The 19,929-nt window shown below is 58.1% G+C and overlaps 3 protein-coding genes across 9 annotated transcripts in view; 1 reads left to right on the forward strand and 2 right to left on the reverse strand.

The window, feature by feature from the left end:
• The window catches only part of DNAJC11 (DnaJ heat shock protein family (Hsp40) member C11), a 75,072-nt gene extending 73,506 nt beyond the window's left edge, over window positions 1-1,566 (forward strand). For both annotated transcript variants that reach the window (XM_028108388.2, XM_028108389.2), the window contains exon 16: window positions 75-1,566. In XM_028108388.2, the coding sequence (XP_027964189.1) occupies window positions 75-100 (26 nt within the window). In that variant the 3' untranslated portion in view covers window positions 101-1,566. The remainder of the gene's footprint in view (window positions 1-74) is intronic.
• Window positions 1,567-2,172: 606 nt separating this feature from the next.
• On the reverse strand, window positions 2,173-9,138 carry THAP3 (THAP domain containing 3). 6 transcript variants are annotated; one of them, XM_028108473.2, is made up of 6 exons: window positions 9,017-9,138; window positions 8,565-8,585; window positions 6,181-6,373; window positions 3,539-3,601; window positions 3,100-3,195; window positions 2,173-2,839 (listed from the first exon to the last, which is right to left on the reverse strand). In XM_028108473.2, the coding sequence occupies exons 1-6, from the start codon at window positions 9,088-9,090 to the stop codon at window positions 2,348-2,350; spliced, it is 939 nt and encodes a 312-aa protein (XP_027964274.1). In that variant the 5' UTR covers window positions 9,091-9,138; the 3' UTR covers window positions 2,173-2,347. The 6 variants fall into 6 exon arrangements, with proteins under 6 accessions (XP_027964274.1, XP_027964277.1, XP_027964275.1 ...); XM_028108476.2 differs by having other exon boundaries at window positions 8,446-8,585; window positions 9,017-9,093; XM_028108474.2 differs by lacking the exon at window positions 8,565-8,585.
• Window positions 9,139-10,040: 902 nt separating this feature from the next.
• Window positions 10,041-18,021, reverse strand: PHF13 (PHD finger protein 13). Its single transcript, XM_028108554.2, has 4 exons — window positions 17,646-18,021; window positions 14,927-15,028; window positions 13,141-13,675; window positions 10,041-12,704 (listed from the first exon to the last, which is right to left on the reverse strand). The coding sequence occupies exons 1-4, from the start codon at window positions 17,682-17,684 to the stop codon at window positions 12,478-12,480; spliced, it is 903 nt and encodes a 300-aa protein (XP_027964355.1). The 5' UTR covers window positions 17,685-18,021; the 3' UTR covers window positions 10,041-12,477.
• Between the last annotated feature and the right edge of the window lie 1,908 nt (window positions 18,022-19,929).

The following is a 19,929-nucleotide window of genomic DNA, read 5'->3' on the forward strand; positions in this document are numbered from 1 at the left end:
ATGGCTGAACCCCTTCAGTGGAAGAAGGGCATGGAAACAGTTGCCTTTGGTACAGTTTGTCTTGTCTTTCACAGCTCACAGGATCGATACAGATGGATAAACTGCTTGAGAAACCAGATTTACAAGAGGCTGCAAAAAATCCTTTCCTAGGAGTCTACAAATTCAGAAGCAGGGAAAAAACCCAGACATCAGATGTGTTTATTTTCTATTATTCCTAAACAAGGTGGTACCGTATCAGTCATGTGGAGGGACACACAGACACCCTGCTTTCGTGGGGTGCTGTAGGTAGGACTGAGGCAGCCCCACCTGGACCAGAACCGCAGCACGGCCTGTGGCTGTTTTCCCAAGGATCATGTCCCTGGAGGGAAGGGCCCTGGGCTCTGGGCCCTGGCCCCCTAGGCTCCTGAGCCCCGCGTGCTGACTGCAGCCACCCAGTAGCGCTCCGTCTTGAGGTATTTATGGAACATCCTGCCCTCACACATAGGACTGTGAACTACTTTTCCTAAAGTCCACACTGAGCATGGAAAACAAAATGGAAAGCAAGGAAGTTGTTCTCATGACTCCAGAACAAGTGAGCGTCTGTTAGTCAACTTCCCAAAAACCACTTTTTCCTGCTGAAATATTATTCAGTGAAGCTGGAGAGGATTGTGTGGGTTTATAAATCTGCTTTTTATCTGAGAACGAATGGTTTTGGAAATTAGTGTCTTTTTTCCCCCCCCTCCCAGAACTTCTCAAATCATTCCACTGGCACGTGGCTTGGGACAGAGTAGTATAACCCCCCGGTCCCAGGGCCCAGCCCTGTCACCGGTCACTTCCTCCCAGGGGCCACCTGTATCCTTGTGGCAAAAGGCAGATGCGAGCTAAGCCATGTCCCTTGCAGCCCGCCCCCCAAGGCTCAGCCCGACCTGCCTCTGCCCCCGCCCCCCCCCACACGCACACACTGGAGCCCAGAAACGGAGAGACGCTCGGAGGGAGAGGGCAAGCATGGGGTGGGGACTGAAGGCACCCTGGCTCGGGTTCGTGCCAAATCCCCCCACGCTGTGGGAGAGCAAGGCCAGCCGGAGGCTCGCTTGCTCTCTCATGCGCCGCCAGCAGGTGGCGCAGCTGCTCCCGTCCCGCTCCCTCCTCAGGGGACTCGTGGCGGCTCCCAAGCCCCTCTTCTTTCACTTGCCTCTTCTGTGGATGCAGAACATTTTAGAAGCCAGGAGGCCCTGGCTGGTGGTGGTTCTGACAGCGCCCCCACCCCATCCCCGCAGCTATTGCTAAAATCAGGCTCTGCGGTGGTACCGGAGTAATTGCTGATACCCCCCTTCCTCCAGTTTTCAAAAACAGTTCAGGTCGTCCAATTCTGTAATATTTATCTCCATTTGATGAAGTTCTTCTCTGAGCTGCAGCTCTGAATGTAAATCGTGCAATAAGCGTGGCGTGAACTCTCTGACTTTGGACGCGGCCATTCGTTCCCTCCACGGCAGGTGGCTCTTTGGGGCACCGATTCTCTTAATTTTGTCTGAAATGGACTGTACAGAAGGCACTCTCTTATCACAATAAACCTTTCCTGAAAACTGGGGAGAGTTTCAGTGCATCTGTATGTTCATTTTCAGGGATGAGCAAAATACATAAGTGATAAGAGCCCCCTCCTCACACCCTCATTCCATCCTCCAGCCTTCACTGTTGAAGCCCCATTTTTAAACACGAGGCTGAACTGGAAGCCGTGGTTCAGTTTTCCATATTCGACCTCCGCCTGAGGAACACGAGTCCAGGGTCAGGAGATGACTTAGGCTAGGACCCTTCGTTTCCCGGAGGTGATGTGGCGTAGTTTGGTTTGGTTTGGTCTGGTCTGGTCTGAGTGTTCCCAGATCCAAAAAAATCACCTCTCAGGCTTTTCCGGATCCCTTCGGACACATCTTACCAATGGCTGCATAAAACGGACCTGCAGCCCAGAGGCTCAGATGCCTAGTTCCCGGGGAAGGGGCAGGGCCAGCCCGCCGCAGCGTCGCCAATGGCGCTTTCTGCTTTACGCCTTTTGTCGTAAAAGTGAAAATCCTGTTCAGATTTCCTTAGGTTAGCGAAAGCAGGTAGTAATGCAGGTCTTTTGTAAAAGCAAATGGTGCAACACAAACTCTCAAGAAACACGGGGTACCTGTTCTAGTTTATAAATAAAGGAGGAAAAGCTGCAGCGTAGGAAGACACTTTATTCTGTCATCACTCACCCCGGGCCCCGGGGAGGCCCGCCTCAGAACAGAGGCCAGTCTCAGCCACTCCGCCGTCAGCCCCTCTCGTGTCCTTCCCTGGGCCCTGCTGCCCCTCAGGGAAACGCACTCCGTCCCCGTGGGCTCAGGACGCCGCCTCACACCGTGGTGCTGAAGACCCCCGCCCAGCTTTCATTGGAAGGACAGCTGGCCCCCGTCCCCTCCGGGAGGACCGAATCTGCCCTGCCCACGGTCCCGTTCCTGTCCCGGGCCGACGCGGCTACACCTCCCCTGAGGTGGCTGGTGGTGGGCCTGGCCTGCCTCGCTGTCCCTTCAGGGTCCGTGGCCCGAGCCCCAGACGCGCTGACAGGAAAGCCTGGCCGCCCAGCTCGGCTCTGTGGCTCCGGCCGGGGCCTGGCCTGGAGTCCTGGCTGCCCCGCTCTGTGCGCCCGGAGGCGGCTGGACATCCTCTGTATCACCAGCCTCTGGGCCTTCAGGCGCTTTCGGAGCTTTTCATTTTCCTTCAGAGTCAGGAAGAGTTTTGTTTTTAGGGCATCCAGGTCCAAAAGGGCGTAGCTGTGATCGGACGGCTGTGTGGGGCTGGCCGGCGGACGGGGCGCCGAGATTCCCTGCAGTCTCTGCGGCAGGCCCTGGGGACAGAGGCGAGTGAAGGCGGAGCCGAGCCCGGGCCCGGCATAGCTGCCACCGCGGGACGGCGACAGGCGGGGGCCGCGGGAGGCAGGGCGCAGACCCGGCCCGGCCCCCACGCCCCACGGCGCTCCTGAGACCAGGGCCACGGGCCAGGGTGCTCGTGGCCTGGGCTCCAGTTTGCTTCCTTTCGTTTGAAGCGAATCCCCGTGTGCAGAGACCAACCAACCAACCACCTGCTGCCTCCGGCCCCGGGCCCTACCTGTTCTGCGGCGCCGCCGGCGCTCGGGGGCAGCGCTTCGAGGGCACTGTCCGTCCTCCCCGGGCCGCACTCTGCCAGCCCCGCCGCAGGCACGGCCTGCGGACAGCAGGGCAGAAGTGGGCAGCCCGCCAGGAACCCTTCCCGCTCTCCCGGCAGGGGCCACGGCCAGGGGACCAGCAGAAACAAACAGCCCCCCCGCCCCATCCCGGGCCTGGGCTCAGACCCTCAGAAGGCGGGCACGAGCCAGCCCTCCAAGCAACTTGGGCCGCCTGCTATTAAACAGGGAGGAAAACACAGAATCCTAAACCTTGGTCTGTGAGGAGAGCACGACAAAGCCGTGCAGGCTGGGGGGCGGGGGGGCGGGGGGGGGGCACGTGCACCCCCCGGCGTCTGCGCCGAGGCCTCAGTCCTGACTTGGGGAGCACCAGCGCACACTCACCTCCTCCTTGTAAGAGTCCACGTTCGCATCCTCGCCAGCCAGGTCCGCGCTCTCCCTCACCAGCTGCAAGAGACAGCACCGTCCACAGGCTCCCCAGGGGTGCAGGTCACCCCGAGAACCCCCGCCGGCACCACCCACTGGCTCACTCTCCCCAAAGCTGTCCCCAAATCTTAGGTCAGAGGCCCATGAACAGGACCCGTGAAGCCAGGGGCCTGATTCCTATGTGTCCCCCAGGGCCTGACATTCTAGGTACGTAGGAGGTGACTCAAATTTGACTCAAGGAGTGGCAGCCCCCTAGGAGAGAACATCTGACTCAGGGCCTGCTGCCAGTGCCCAGGCATCCCCGGAGCTGAGCCCCCAGCCACGGGGCCGGAACCAGCGGCCCCTACCCCTAGCTCCTGGCCCCGGGCACCGACAGCCCCCCAAGTTGTTAAACTAAACTCACTTCACATCTCACCACAAATGCGTGAGAAGTGATCAAGCTCCACTAGCAACGGGCACTGACGGAGGAGGGGGCTAATCAGAAGGCAGTGTCAGTCCAGCAGGACAGTGAGGTTCTAGACCCCGCCACACAGCCCCGTGCCCGTAGTTAACAGCACGTACTGTACACTCAGAAGTTTGTCAAGGGGCTAGATCTCGTGTTAAGTGCTCTGACCGCAATAAAAATCAAATACATATCAACTGAAAACAAAAGGCCTTCCATGTTGACAAAACCTCCTCGGTGTTGGGAGTAAAGCTGTGAAACAAACCCCTGCCCTCAGGGAGCCGACCAAAGAGAGAAGCTGAGCCAGAGCAAATGCACGCGTGGCCCCCGCTGACGGAGCCAGAAAGAGCCAGCACGACGGGAAGCCCGGCGAGCAGGGGGACAATGGACAGCGGTCAGGGGGCCCCTCCTCCAGGGGATGTGAACATGGACTTAGATGGGAGGCCACGAGCCTGCAGATGGGCACAAAGTTCGGACGGAGGGCGGGCGCCCCGACGCAGGGCCCGCTGGGCACATGCACTCAGGCTTCCTCACCCCCGTTAACTGCCTTCCCTCTCACTGCCAGTACCATCGGCCCGCACAGGTACCCGCTGGCCCTGCGTGCCCGGTGTGACGCCCGCACTCTGGGACTCAGGACACCTTCGGGACTTAGGAAATTCAAGATAATCCCCCTCAGGGCCTCCACGTCCAGCTGTCCGTGAGCTCTCCCCTGAGCCGCCCCACAGAGCCACGGCCACTCCAATGTCCCGTTGGGAAATCAAACTCCAGATGCACAGGGCCAAACCCAGAGATTCAGGGAACCCCATCCCCCAGGGGCTCAGCGAGCTCGGCCCTTGCCGACCACCACCCTCTCAGCCCACTGGGCCTGCAAAGGCCACCCGCTCTCCCGACCACACACCCCCCTTTAGCTCAGGCCACCGCCACGGCACCTGCGACACCACTGGCTCCAGCCAGAGGGAGCCTTCTCCCCTCACCCGACAAACCGTAGCCTCTGCCAGCCTGTCACCATCGGCCCCTGCCACCCTCCAACCAGCCAGAGCTGACGCTGTCGGTGAGCGGGCCCAAATCCCTTCCAGCTCCAAGTCTGGGCCACGCGGCCCCCCGACCTCCCTCCAGCTCTCCCCCTGCCTCAGCCTCCTATGGCGGGGCCCAGAGCTCTCAGCCGGCGGCACCTGCCGGGTGGGAGTGGCACAGCCTCCGGCTTCCTGACCACAGCTCGCGGCCCCGGCTGCCTACTCGGAAGAAAAAGACAAGGTCTGAATGCAACACAGCCACCACCTTCCACTGGGAAGGGTCTTCACTGTGCGGCCTCAAGCCACGTGACGCCCAGCAAAAATGAAATGCATGTGGGCGCCTGGAGGGCTCAGTCGGTGAGGTCTCTGCCTTCGGCTCAGGTCATGATGCCAGGGTCCTGGGCGAGCCCCGCATCGGGCTCCCTCCTCAGTGGGGAGCCTGCCTCTCCCTCTGCCTGACGCTCCCTCTGCTTGTGCTCTAATAAATAAATAAAATCTTTAAAAAAAAAATGAAATGCATAGAGGACCAAGCTTTTGGTGCACTTGCCAGTCAGCTGCTTCAGCACCTTCTGGTTGTAGGGCATGATTTGGGGTGGCGGGGGAGGGAAAGAGGGAGAGAGAGAACAAGAGAGAGAATCCTCAATCAGGCTCCACACTCAGCACAGAGGCTGACCCGGGGCTCGGTCCCACGACTCTGAGATCATGACCTGAGCTGAAACCAAGAGCCAGACACTTAACCAACCAACTGAGCCACCCAGGTGCCCCATGCGTGATCTATTTTTAAAGGGGCTTTATTTTTTTTTAATTTTTTTTAAAGATTTTATTTATTTATTTGACAAAGAGAGCACAAGCAGGGGGAGGGGCAGGAAGAGGGAGAAGCAGACTTCCCGCTGAGCAGGGAGCCCGATGTGGGGCTCGATCACCTGAGCCGAAGGCAGACGTTTAACGACTGAGCCACCCAGGCGCCCCGAAAGGGGCTTTAAATTGCAAATGACCTACAGCAAAGGTCGTGGGCAGCTGGGCTCTGAACCCCGAGGGGCTGCCCTCACCGCACTTCTCAGCCTGCAAACACCACGCCCGCCCCAGTTGCTGGCTGCACCCCTGCAGGCTGGAGATGAAGACATTAGAGGTGGTGCCGTGTTCACCTGCGCGGCATCCTGAAAGGCGAACACTGTGGGCACGGCATTCTGCTTCAGGTTTTTGCGGTTTCCAAAGGCGCTGAAGCACTCGGGTCGGAAGTGCTCGGAGCAGATGACTGTGTGCTGCTTGGGCTTGAAGTTGCCCCGGCCGATGTTCAGCACCCATTCCTTCAGCAGCTCTGGGCGGCTGAACGGGAACCTAGGAGGCAAGGGAGACATGAAGGAATTTGCAAGGCTCAAGTTGGCACTGCAGAGTTGTATGGAATTTTGAAAACACCACATGGCATTTTACTGGACAGCTTGGAAAATTCAGTGACCTCACTCTGTTAAACCATATCCAATTTCTGGAAGCTTCTGTCATGCCTGGTTACAGCAGTCTCAGTAGGCAATGTGGGGCCACAAACGTGGCCAGAAAACCTTCCAAAGGTATACTTGCAGGGCAAGCCGGTTAGTGCCTCGGGGAGTCCGCCGTGTCCAGGCCCTGCCCCTGGCTCTGGGAAGTGGGAATGAGTAAGTCCCACCCTCCTAGAGCCTACATTCTAGAACAGGAGAAAACAGACAGTAAACCAAACAGACATAGATTGCGTAGGACTTGAGTGGGAAGTGGTCAGGAAGGCCTCCCGAGAGGTGACATCTGAGCAGAGGCCGCAGGAAGCAGGACAGCGAGCCGTGTGCGTATCAGAGGGAAGAGCAAGAGCAAAGGCACTGTGACAGGGACGCCCAGCATGTCGGGGGTGTGGTCAGAGGCGGGTTTGGCTGAGAGGGTGGGAGCAAGAGCAGGGGTGAGGACCTCAGGAGGCAGGCCTCGGGCAGCTGGGCAGTCCCCGGAAGCTCTGGGCTGAGGGTGAGGGAGGAGGGCGGGCACCTGGTGGCTGCGACCCGGGTGTCAGCGGAGGGGTCATGAGCAGGCAGACCTGGGATGTGTTTTGAAAGCTGTGCAATAACGTTTGCTTGTGAGCCGCAAAATAAAGAGAAGGAAGGAGTTTCGTGTATTAAGATGAGAGGGGAGGTACTGTAGGAGGGGCAGGCCTGGGGGATCAGAATTTAGGTTCTATTTGTTAAATCTGAGGTGCCTTTTACATGACCAAGTGCTGAAGTGCAGCAGCAAGGGACACGTGTCAGGAGACGTCAGCACGGGGACCGTCCCTGTGTGAAGGGTGGCGAAGCCTGGGTGAAATCGGAGCCCTGGGGAGTGAGTGTGGATGGGGAGGACACAAAGCCATGGCCCTCCCCCAAAGGGCTCCAAGGCTAGCACTGGAAATGAGGAGGATCCGGCAAAGGAGTCTGAGAAGGGACACTGTGACAGAGGAAGAGGTCAAAGGGGGGCCCCAGAAGCCAAGTGGGGAGTGTCACGAGAGGTCAGTGGTCGGCTGTGCCAAAGGCTGCAGAGAGGTTGCTTCGGATGAGGATGGACCAGCACTGAGCAGGGCCACCGGGGACTTGGCAGAGCTCCTCTGCGGGAGTGGCAGGGGCCAGAGTCCGACTGGAATGAATTCCAGAGGTAGCCGGAGGCAATTCCACTCCTGGGATGTGCCCAATGGAAACGAAGAGAGACACGTGCACAGGAAGCCTTGTCCCAGCGAAACTGTCCCCGGTCCTGTGCTTGTCATGGCCAAGACACGGGGGCCCCCAAATGCCCTTTAATTGTAAAACAAGTCAGTTCTGGTATATTCATTCAGCGGAGCCCCTCGAGAGATGGGGAGGAAGGACACCCAGGTGACTCACAGCCGTGAGCAGAACACACAAGGAAAGCACCATGGCGCTGGACTCCTCATGCCAAGTTCAACACAGGCCAAAGCGCCCCACTCTGACCGACAGAAGGTAGGATCCGGTCACCCTTGGGGATGAGAGGGAACAAGGGGCTGGAAGGGGGTGCAGCGGGGGGCTCCCTTAGGGGCTGGTGATGTTCGGATTCACAGCAGTCACACAAGTGTTCGCTTTGCGGAATGGGCTGGGCTGTGGACTTACAATTTGTGTGCTTTTCTGTAGGTCTTATACTTCAATAAAGACATTCACTTTGAGAAGGAAAATGGTGATGGGAGGGGCGGTGGAGACAGAGAGCGCAGCTGGCCTCGGGGGTCGTGCTCTAAGTCAGGGGCAGTGGCTGGAACCTGAGCTGTCCGGGGCAGGGACCGAGTACCCACCAGGGCCGACACACTGGGAGCCCTGGGAGCCTGACGACAGACTCCAAAACCTCCCGCCAAGTCAGCGCGGCCGGCCCCCCTCTCCCAACACCCTGGAACATTCTCACTCCTCCACTCCCCCACTTGCTTCCTGACAGGAGGCCAGGCCAGGGACAAGCAGAGTGGCCAGCGCATGGCAGGCACACCGACGGACGTCACCGTCGCTCATTCATTCGGAAATGCATTCAGCCAGTAGGTACTGAGCACCTGCTACGTTCCAGGCTGCATCTGTAAACAAGATCAAGTCCGGGGCGGGGGGTGACACCCCCAGAACTGCAGAGAGTGCTAGGGGCTGCGGGGCGCGGCCCGGGGATGGGGCGGCCCACCCCGGCCTCCTCCACACGCCACCGCCCCGACCGACCGCCGGGGAGGCTGTGCGCCTTCAGCAGGTTGCTCAGCCTCTCCGACAGTCTCCCCACGCGCCCAAGCCCGCCAAGGCGGCGTCCGGCCGCCGATCACCCCGCCCGTCCCCGGGCCGCCGGCCCCTCCGCGAAGGGGCCAGCCGCACGCCCTGGAGCCTCCCCCGCGGCCGGGCAGCGGCCCTGGCGTCCCCGCCCGGCGCGCCAGGCCTCGGGCTCCGGCGGGGGCCGCGGCCGCTCGGCCCGGCCAGGCGGGTCGGCAGCCGGGCCCCCGCGCCCCACGGCGCCCCCGCCCCTCACCGGTGGAAGGTGAGCTGCTTCCTGCGGCTGCTGTAGCGGTTGCAGCACTGCCGGGCCGCGCACGACTTCGGCATCTCTGGACGCCAGGCCCAGCTGCCCCTAACAAAGATGGCGGCGGCAAGCCTGCGGGACGGGGCGGGGGGCGGGGCCAGCGGGCGGGGCGGGGCGGGGCGGGGCGGGGCCAGCGGACCCGAGCTGGACTGAGGACGGGGCGGGGCTAGGGAGCGGGGCCGGCGAGCGGGGCGGGGGCCGCCGGAAGGCGGAGGCGGACCCGCCTCCTCTCTGCTCCTGGGTCACCTCCTCGCGCGCTCCCTGTGACCCGCATCACCCGAGTCAGGTGGGCTCTGGGGTACCACGACAAGGGGTGCTCCCAGAGCCAGCCCCGGCCCGACACCCCCAACAGCGCCGCCGGTGCGAGCTCCACCCCTTCGCGAAAGCCCGGGGCCCTTGCCTCCTTGCTTTGAGGGGCCAAGGCACACCCACCAACAGCCTTGGACACCTGGAAACTAGAGAAGGGCTCACCGCCCAACCTGGCCAGTATTTCCAAGATTCTAAGGTGCTGGTGCGTAGATTCCGGCTGCTCGAAAGGAGGTACTAGTTGACTACTGGTGGGTCCCCGATTAGAGGCGGGCAGACACAGCTGAGTGACAGAAAAAGCACAGGCGTTGGGGACCCCCAAGTGTAAAGGGGCAGAATGAGCACCCCTGGGAGACTGCAAATCTGCTTGCAGAACCTCGGAGGAGGCTGCAGCTTTTAACAAAGCAGGTAACCACTCACTGGGGCTTAAGCTAATCCACAGCATGATGAAACTGCGAAAGCTATTCATGTCTATTCATACCGTGGTTTGATCCTGGAGAATTTACTAGAAAAGTGTATGAAAGGTTGTGGGCACGCTTCATCCTGCTAAACCAACTCAGACTTTACCTCCCCAAGTCTCTATGTCATCATGGTTTGGGAGAGGTGATGAAGGGAGCAGAAACACCACTGTCCTTCCCCAGAGAAAACACACACCTGAAGCTAGGCATGAACCTCAAAGTAGCAATATATTTATTTACAAAATATACAGTTTCACAGAAACAGCTTCGCTTTATACACATAAACTTTATAATCACACAGAACCATGTAAACGATGTTAGGTGTCCGGCCTGGCCAATGCCAATGGGAGAGGCTTACTCTTGAGGTGACATCCTTCCCTCCCCTCACTCTATTAGCCACCAACCAGGAGCCCCTAGATGGGCCACGCCTAATTTGCATAAAGCTGATTGCAGCTGCCCAGCTCAAGCTAACACAAAAACCAAGGTGTCCTGAGACTTCCTAGACACCACCCACAGGGATAGAGATCTGTTAAAAGAACAAAAAGGAAATGAAGGAAACAGATCGAAATGACTATTAAGTACCTTCCAGAGGCGTCACCAGGCATCGAACCTTCTAAAAGCAATACAGCAATCGCCAGGCCTGGCAGTTCCGCTCTAAAATCACACATATTCTTAAATGCACTTTTAAAACTTCGTGGAGTTTTTTTAAAAAAGAAAAACACTTTGGAACTTTGGCTATTCTCATGGTGAAGACACTGGACAGGCAATGTCATGGGGCAGATCTTTGGCAAATTCCTCTCCAACTTTTCCTGGACGTTTGCCCTCATCAGAGCCAGACAGCTGTCTGAGGAGAAGGTGGTTTCTAAGCCCGCTTCTTACTGTTTTTCTCTACAGAACTTCTCCCTTGGGGATCTTCACGATAAACTGGGTTTCAGAAACTATTTCTCTCTATTTCTGTGTTAATATAAGCAACAGAATTAAAAACAAAACACAACAAAAAGCAGCTGGCTGGTGAAGCATGAACGATACTAGCGCAGAACATGGGCTCCGATCAGCCAATTAGAGTTCAAGCCCCCTTTGTGCCTCGGGGAGAGAATGTGAAGAGTCCCGGGGGGAGCCCAGCACGAGGGTGCCACATGAAGAGCCCAGCAGAGAGACCGGGGGTCCACCCTGCTGTAAATAAATAGGACTAATTGGGGCATTCTTCCCTTTTCATGCTTCACGAGAAACAATGTGTATGAAAACACACCCATCTACTTACCAAAAAAAAAAGTTTTTGAGAAGAGTATTTGACCTGCCAAAGAGCACTGTCAACTCTGGAGAAAGTGGGAGCCTTCCTGTCCCTGCGGGGCCCAGAGCCACCGGCGGCAGCCCAGGTACACGGCCCTCGGACACAGCCCTGTGCGAGCTACAGGCACAAACTCCTGGGCTTCTCCAGGGTGGGCGGGCACCGGAGGCTCCCCGGTCCAGGTCCCAGTTCAGATCGAAGGAAGTCTGCACAGTTCAGTGGTATACTCCTGGAGGCCAATGTTACCATATCGCTCCCTCGCCAATTTCAAACCAAAAAAAAAAAAAAACACAACCAAAACAAAACAAAAAAGGCTTCAAATCCTAACCTTGCCCCGGGAAACCAGCAGGCCAGCCTGTATGAGGGCATCCTAAGAATAAACCACAGGAGAGGCCTTCCCTTCGAGTTTTCGCTACCTCATGATGTAGAGGAATGCCGTTCCCGTGACTGCCTAACCTTTACATTGCTACTGGAACAAGGTGAGGGAAAGAGAGGACAGAATCCAGGTGCCCTCTCGCTTGAAAACAGCTCGCCTGGGCACCCCTAGGGCCTCATACACCAACTGGAAAGGGCACCCTGGCAGAAATCTGCCAATACTTTTGGCTATATCGTGCAAAAAAGACAGGTTTTTTACATCGTGCAAAACAGGAAACTGAGTTATGAACACGGGCCACCTCAACCCCCCAACCAACCCCTTTCCCGCCAAGAAGTGGCCACACACTGTCCCTTTTAACAAACAGAAGGAAACTGAGGGATCACTAGCTAGCCACTGCCCCAGGGCTCCGCTCAGAGTGAGACTAGAGGACTCTAGCTGGCAGCCTGCAGGGACAGACAGACAGCAGCCAAGGCAGGGAGAGGGCAGGCCACGAAGGTAGGGGCAGCTCGATGGTTGCTGTACAGACACTTACGGTCAAAGACTTACACTTGGGAAAAAGCTTACACGTATGGCTGTTCGTTAACAGGCCTGGGAAACTGAACATCTCCTCTCCCAAGACAGCGGAAGCAGGAAAACAGCTAGCGCTGGTTCCAGCCGGCAGAGTTTGTTAACAATGATAGCAAGAATTCACAACTACCACGCACCCTCACTTTCAGCCGAACTGAACTCACTGTACTTGGGTGGTGAGCCCCCCTCCACTGCAGAGAACACAGCTCTAGCAGCAGCTTTGGCCAACGAGGATTTTATTCAGTCACTGGCAGATACAGGTCCTACCTTGGGACAGCCTGCCCTTTTGCTTAGGCACCTGAATGGCAGGGGTCTGCCCGCACCAGAGCTGAGAGTTCTGTGCTCAACTAAGAGGAGCCAAGAGGCCCCCCGTCCCTTCTGATTCCTCGCCCATGCTCTCCTCGCTCACCAACAGTCAGTCCAGAAACAGTTTCCGCGAGCCCATTCGGGAACGGTTGGAGCGGCGGATGTCAAACTTGGAGTCCCGGCACTTTTGGCAGACAAACACTTCCGGGACATTGGACTTCCGTATTTTCGCACAGGACAGGTGGATCCAGGTATGGCACTCGTTGCACTCTATCATAGGGCGGCCGGCAAACGGCTTCATGCAGAAGCAAGTGACGAGGTCCCAGGAGTCGTCATCTGAAGGGAGAGACACGTGTGTGAAGAGGGGAGAAAACACTGCCTGCACTCCCGCCCCCAGCAAAGTCCCTCCCCCGCCAGCCCCCAGGGGTGCGGGGGGCAGAGCAGCTGAGCGGCAGTGAAGCCTGATCCTCGACACACACACACACACACACACACACACACTGTAGGGCAGGGCAGTGGGGTAAATGCGTGACCAAGGACACTGAAATGTGTAGCACCAGGAATTAACCGTGAGATGTTTACTGAGAAGCTATATTTATTTTTATATTTTGAGGCCTGTCCTGGAATCTCAGCTGTTTCTAGCTGCCATCACCCCCTTCCTAAACATCTGTGTCCGTCTTCCGATACCGTCCTCCCTAGGGGCAGTGGGCACACTGTGCTGTCACCCTCCAGGGAAGGGACCGCTCTTTGGACCCCCTCAGGGGCCACTCACCCGAGTCCACCATTATGTCCTCATCATTGCCAGTGCTGTCCTCGTCCCGGAACACCACCTGCTTTCCCTGCCGGACAATAGTCCGTTTGCCTTCAGTTTTTATTTCTTTGACCTGATCAGGTGACACCGTGACACAAGATCCACTGGAAGGAGTATCGGAATCCCAGCCCGAGCAGGGGTCGCCGGGAGCCTGAGGGCTATCCTGCAGGGTGGGACTCGTGGGGGTCTCCACATAGGGGTCGGCAGCTTCCAGCTTCAACAGGCTCCCCATGTACCCCTCCTTCACGGGCACGTCGCTGTCCCTTCGCTTCCTCTTCTTCTTTTTCTTCAGCTTGTCTGTCTTCTTTCTGTCCAGCAGGAAATTACTGGGCTTGGCTCGCTGCAGGAGGGTGGGCTGCAGGTGGCCAAAGCAGCGGTCGGAGACCGGCAGGGGCACGGCCGACGCAATGTCAGTGAAGCCCGTGTCCCAGCCGTCGCTGTCAATGGTGCCAGCCGTGCTGTTGGCAGGGCTGGGGCTGCTCCTCAGAGGGAGCTCCTGAAAGGACAGAAGCACAGGTAGCCGGGGCCGAGGGGTATGACTAGTGCGCTAGTCCCCGGCGACGAGGGCTGGCCCCGAGCAGAGCTGCCCCAGGCCCTGCACCCCCACCCCCAAGCCAGGTCGGGACTACAGACGAGGGCTGTCAGAACTGTGGCCTTCTCGGCTCTCGTAAGCAGTGCTCTTTAGGAATGGTGTCATGAGTACTTTACTATGACCTTCCAGATAGAATGTTAACACACCAGGAGGAAAACCTTCCCTTGCTGAGCCGCCCTCAGCCCCTGTCCAGAGCCAGGAACTCGTTCGATGCCCAGTAAATACCTAGAAAGCTGCCAAGAACACCCTCTCATACCCCCTTATCTTTCCCAGATTGTAAAATCTCCCTTCCACTTGCAGTCCCAAGGGTTGTATTTTCTTTTTAATTAAATGAATTTAAATTAGTTTTGAGAATTTCCTGACACTCTTTCTAAAAACTGGAGATATCCCCAAATATTACAAAATCAAACTAGGTAATGACTGCCCCAAGGCAGTGAGCTCATCCCTACGGTTCCTTCAGGCCATTCAAGCATTTTCTTTGCAAATAGTGGCAACATTCTGCATGGTACAAAGGGTGCATTTATCCACGTACACAGCAAACAGAAACGATAAGCCAATGCTGGGGTTTGGTCTCCCAGAAATACCATAATCCTTTCTTTTTAGCCCCGTACAAGTTTGAGCACCATGACAATAGTGGTCCTTAGTCCTACCCGTTATTTAGCAAGAAAAAAAAAATCCTTTAAAATTCAGGATTTTGGCCACAAGTCCCTGAAGATTCTGTAATATGGTGCGCACAGCAACTGGGGAGCTGCTCACCAGGAAGGACAGTGTGGACCGGGCCCAACCATCTGGTTGAACCCCAGGCCTGGGCCCCAGCGTCCTCATCTGTAAAAAATGGGGATCAACAGCAGCACCCACCTCATATATTGTAAGGGCCAAGAACACTGCCCAGCCACTGCAGGCACTCAATAAGCCCTGGAGATTCAGAGCAGATGGACGTCAAACGTGTTATATGCAAACCAATACTCAAAGTTTATTAAATCATTTCTAGACGAGCCTGCGTTTTCGATCAGACTTTTAGGAACCACCTCCCAGGCTGGGCTAAGTTTTGAAGAAAGGTTTCTACCTGACAGCCGTCTGGCGTCCCCCAGCAGCCCCCTCCCAGACCCCCACGCGGCCACTGGTTTCACTGCCAGCAGAAGCACTGAAGATTACCTCCTTTGGATAAGGAATGTAGCCGGCATAGGCCAAGACAAAGGTGCAGAATTTGTTGAAATCCTCCACAGTCCTGCGCCTCTTGTAACTGGGGGAGCACTCCTGTTAGCAGGCGAGAAAAGGGGTGTATTTGAGTGTAGGCACTTGTAGGTGGAATCCAGAAACAAAACTAAGCCAGCTGGAGCTTTTATTGTCAACCACTCGAAAATATACTGCTACGTTTACAAACACTCTAAGAAACAAGATAAGGTAGGTTTGGGTCAAGAAACAACACTGCACTCAGAAGGCTGAAAAGAGGGGTATCGTGCTGTTATGCCAAGCACACTGGGAACCGGGCAGGAGATAAAAACGTAGAAGAGTCCACTTCTTAGTGCTTCCACTTCTTCGCGCTCCCATGGCATTTTCCGACATTATCTACCATGCTCTGCAGGCCTATCAGGAGCTCTAATAACTACTTTTTTGCTACAGATTTTCCATTTTGAAAATAAAGTTCAGCTGCAGCTGTAATCAAAGTATTTTAAGTGATTTCAAAAGTCAACTACTCCTGATCCTACAAAGCTCACTCAGGCCTGAACCCTCCCCAGCCAGGGCTCTGTGGCCCCCTCCTCCTAGCACCCCCCACTTCTCCGTCCCCTGCTGCAGCAGCCAACATCCAGGGGGGGGCAGCGCCCAAATGTTCTCTGACTCAGAAAACAAACCAGAAATGCTCCGGCTGGGGGGCACCTAGATGGCTCAGTCATTAAGCGTCTGCCTTCGGCTCAGGTCATGATCCCAGGGTCCTGGGATCAAGCCCCGCGTGGGGGTTGGGCTCCCTGCTCGGCGGGGAGCCTGCTTCTCCCTCTCCCACTCCCCCTGCTTGTGTTCCCTCTCTCGCTGCATCTCTCTGTCAAACAAATAAATAAAATCTTAAAAAAAAAAAAAAAAAAGAAGGAAATGGTCGGGCTGGGTTTACTTGCACCTTGAAGATGAAATACGAGAGGACTTTGGCTTGTGTGTCCTGTCTCCATTCAATCTAAAAATGCCCTCAACAAGAACGGTTTTTCTCCTGAGGAACAACAGCTCCGGGAGAAAGAACCCTTATTTGCTACTAAGCAAAACAACTCTGCTTTATTTCGCCTTATTCGACTAGCGTATTTACTGAGGTCTCCTTTAAAAGTACTTCAGTACCCACCCCAACCTCATCCTTACGTGCTCAGCTACCATTTCCAGGGCCCAGGGTCCCACTATCCTGCAAGGACGAACGCGGGACAGGAAACTGGGGGGTGGGTTCCTGGATCCAACCCAGCCCCTCCCCAGGACCGAGGGCCAAGAAAGCGGCCCGGCACCCGGCGTGCTGCCCGCAGGTTTCCTTCCAAGGGCTCCACTTCTTATTTTCTCAACTTGGTTCTAGCAGACCACCTCCGCCCTCCGCCCCCCACCCCCGGCCGCTCAGACCCCCGGGGGGCTCGCAGGTTGGCGGAGCACCGGCCTCGGAGCGGTCCCCGGCATTTCCTGCGTCGAAGAGACCCTGCCCCCACCCCCGGGAAGAACTGACCGCCCGCGCTCCGGCCGCGGCGGGAGGGCCGCAGCCCTCGGCCCTCAAACTCTCGGGGAGAACTTTTATTTCGGCGGGGAACACGCACAAGTGGGTCAGGGGCCTGGACGCGGAATGGAAGGCGGCGGCGCCCTCGGGCCCGAAGCGGAGGGACCCGCGCCGCCCCCGCCCCGCCCGCCTCGCCCGCCTCGCCGCCTTTAGGAAAAGCAGATGGCGGTGCGGCCCCCTCCCCGCCCTCCGCGGAAGCCGCCCCCCGCCGACACTCGGCCCCGGAAGGTGCGGGGCCCATCCCGCGGGGGAGGGGGCGCGGGAAGCCGGGCAGGATTCGAGGTCCGGGGCCGGTGGGCCCCGCGAAGCCCTGAGGCGGCAGCGCGACGGGTGAACGCGCCCGGCGCCGCCTCCCCCACCCGCCTGCGGCCGGACCCGCACCCCAGCCCCGCGGGCCTCCGGAGGGAGAGGGGACCGAGGCGGGGGCGCCAGAGGGGCCGCCCGGGAGAACCGAGGGCCGATCCCCGGAAGGAGGGGGAGCCGGGGCGGGGCGAGAGAGCCCGCGGCCGGGGGGCGGGGGCCCCGGAGGGGGAGGAGAGCGTGCCGAGGGTGGGGGGCTCGGCTCGGGTGTTTACGGGGGTGGGGACCCGGCAGGACTAGGCCCCCGGCGCCGGAGGGGGCGGGGGCCGCGCGGGAGTCAGGGGGCGGGGCGCGGACTACCGGGCCCGGGGATTAAGGGAGCAGGCGGGGGCGCGCGGAGCGGAGTCCCCGTCCGAGGGGGACCGCGAGCCCCTCCGGGAGGGGGGAGGGGCTCCTAAGAGAAGCGGGAACTCGAGGCGGCGGCGGCCGGGACCGAGTCCCCGGGGGCAGGGAAGGAGTAAGCCAAGCCGGCGGTGAGAGGCCGGGGGCGCAGACAGGTCCCGGGGCTACGCGAGGCCGGGGAGGGGTGGGCGCGGCGGCCCGAGGAAAGGGGCGCCGGGAGGACGCGGACGCCCGCGGCAGGGACGCCGAGGCGAGGGCCGGCAGGGAGAACTGGGCGCGGGCCCGAGTGGGGGGCGGGGTTGGGCGCCCAAGGGGGCGACGAGGAAAGGCTGGGGGAGGGGAGGGCGGCGCTCGGCCGGCGGGGGTCCGGCTGCCGGGAGCGCAGGACTGGAGTGGGGGTGGGTCAGGGGCGGTCGGGACGCAGCCCTCACTCACCTCCGGGTGGAAGGTGGCGGCGCAAGAGTCGGAGTCCATGTTCAGGGTGGGGGGCGGCGGCTACGGGAGTGTAGGGGCCCGGGATGCGGGCGCCGGGCCACCGAGCCGCTCAGGGCTGGGGGCGCCGGCGGCCGCGCAGAGCGAGGGCGGACCCGGGAGGGGTCGCCCCGGCTGGAGGTGATGAGGGGGCTCGGCTCGGCGCGTTGCGTCCCGGGCTCAGTGCTCCCGGGCCGGCGGCTTCACGGCCGAGCAGAGTTGGCGATGCAGCTCCTGCGACCGGCGCGGTGGGAGAGGCGGGAGAGTCGCTGCGGGGGGCGGCGGCGGCGGCGAGCGGGAACCCGACCCGCTCCCCGACCTGACGCCCAGTTCGGCTCGTGTCTCGGGAGGGAGGGCGGGAGAGCCGCGAGGGCTGTCGGGAAATGTAGTCTGTGGGCGACGGGAAGCCGAAGGCCCGGGGCGGGGGCGGAGCATTGTGGGAGTAGTAGTCCCAGCTCCGCCTCTGAGGCGCACAAAGGCCGCCTCGCGGACTCCAGCCCCCATAGAGCTCCGCGGCGGCAGCCCGGTTTGTGGGGGCGGTGTCTCCGGGACCTGAGGCTGCCAGAGCGGGGGAGGTGCGGAGGCTCGCGCTGGCTCTGCGGTGGGGGAGGGGCGGCGCGAGTGGTAGCGCCGCGGTCTCGGCGGGGGCGAGGGGCGGGAGTCGCCCCGGCGGGTGGGGGCGGGGCTGACGGCCTCGGTGGAGGAGGGCGGCGGCGGCGGCGGCGGCGGCTGCCGTCTCCTTTTGGTCTTGGGGGTTCGTGCCCCTTTGTGGGGCCGTGGTCCCCGCGGCGGGGGCGACGGGCGCTGACGTCGCGGCCGCCGCCTGGGCTCGGACCCGGCGGGGCGAACTTGTTTTCGCGGCCGGGGTATTCTGGCCGGCTCCTCCTGTCCCGGGGGTCCTGGGACGGCGGGACTGCTGATCTGGTGTTTGTAGGATCCACGTTGGGGTGTCGAGTAACTGCGTTTTTATAAAAACTCCGTGCCAGGGTTATCAGTGTTTTGGAAGATGTTAGTCTTAAATTCGCTTTTTTTCTCTCTCTTTCCTCTCTGCCTGATCTTGGGACTACCCCTGTTTTCTTTAATTGAATTATCTTCCGAATGTATTCCTCCCAGCATTACACCAGTGGGGTGAGGGGAAAACGTGGTTGAGAGATCTGGTATTAACAATGATTTTATTGATACTTGATTGAGTTTGCGGTGTTTAAAGGCTGGACCGCTGAGTATTTTACAACTTTATATGTTGAAGATTGATTGACTCTGAACACTTAGTTGAAAATTATCTGCTCTGATAAAATTACCATTGGAGGCCTGACATTTCTGATAACCATTTGAAAGGAAAGAAAATCTATAAAATGTTCAATAACGTGTTTGGTAGCTTCGAAGACAGAGGAACTGCGTTAAAGAGGAGGGACGTAAAATTTTAAATTCGAATCAGGAAACTGACTCCTGGACACTAAATCAGAAAAGATGATTAGAAGAACCTCTAGGAGATTATTTCTAAGGGAGTGAATGCCTGCCTCGCTGGTTGACTGTTGCTGTTTAGATTAAGATAATTCTGAAGGAAACTACTGGTTAAGAGACTGGGTTTATCTCAGAAGTACTTTTCTGAGCCTCAGCTTCCTAAACTATAAAAGTTTTATCGTAGTTCCTTTTTCCATAAATGGTAGTTTACTATTGTTGTTGTTATCTTTTAATGTTATTTGAGCAATGCCTTGCCGGATTGGAGGACTCCCCAGCGTGGATAACAAATTGAGGACCTCTAGAAAGTTAGTAAGATTAAAAACAGACATTGGACTTGGCCTGTGGAAACATCACCAACAGCTTCATAGAGAGTTGTCACATTCAGGTGATTTAGCTGGATTTAGAATGTTACCTATCACTGTGGCCAGAGCAAATGCCCTGAAGTCAGCCAGCATTGCCCAGGGCCAGATTACCAGGAGCAACTTGTTTTGCCTGAATAAGAAAGGGACACCATGAAGGATATTATCCTATTGTTAGTTTAAAGGTGTAAATGCCAAAAAGAATATTGATTGGAGGTAAAGTACAAAAAAGAGGGAATTTTGGGGGCACCTGGGTGGCTCAGTCGTTGGGCGCCTGCCTTCGGCCCGGGTCATGATCCCGGAGTCCTGGGATCGAGCCCCGCATCAGGCTCCCTGCTCAGCGGGAAGCCTGCTTCTCCCTCTCCCTCTCCCCTGCTTGTGTTCCCTCTCTCTCTGTGTCTCTCTCTGTCAAATAAATAAATCTAAAA

This window comes from Eumetopias jubatus, unplaced genomic scaffold, assembly GCF_037043125.1.
Source record: "Eumetopias jubatus isolate StellerSeaLion01/CBP00866 unplaced genomic scaffold, mEumJub1_p1.0 scaffold_4, whole genome shotgun sequence".
Taxonomy (NCBI): Eukaryota; Metazoa; Chordata; class Mammalia; order Carnivora; family Otariidae; genus Eumetopias; species Eumetopias jubatus.

Bases quoted from the DNA above. Each gene is read 5' to 3' on its own strand.
- THAP3 (XM_028108473.2), bottom strand. From the start codon at position 9,090: ATGCCGAAGTCGTGCGCGGCCCGGCAGTGCTGCAACCGCTACAGCAGC. The intron at 8,586-9,016 runs GTGAGGGGCGGG...TCTTGTTTACAG, and splicing joins AAGCAGCTCACCTTCCACCG to ATGCAGCCTGGAACGTAGCA. The intron at 3,602-6,180 runs GTGAACACGGCA...TGTCTCTTGCAG, and splicing joins CCTTTCAGGATGCCGCGCAG to CTGGTGAGGGAGAGCGCGGA.
- PHF13 (XM_028108554.2), bottom strand. From the start codon at position 17,684: ATGGACTCCGACTCTTGCGCCGCCACCTTCCACCCGGAG. The intron at 13,676-14,926 runs GTAATCTTCAGT...CTGTCCTTTCAG, and splicing joins ACATTCCTTATCCAAAGGAG to GAGCTCCCTCTGAGGAGCAG. The intron at 12,705-13,140 runs GTGAGTGGCCCC...CTCTCCCTTCAG, and splicing joins GGACATAATGGTGGACTCGG to ATGACGACTCCTGGGACCTC.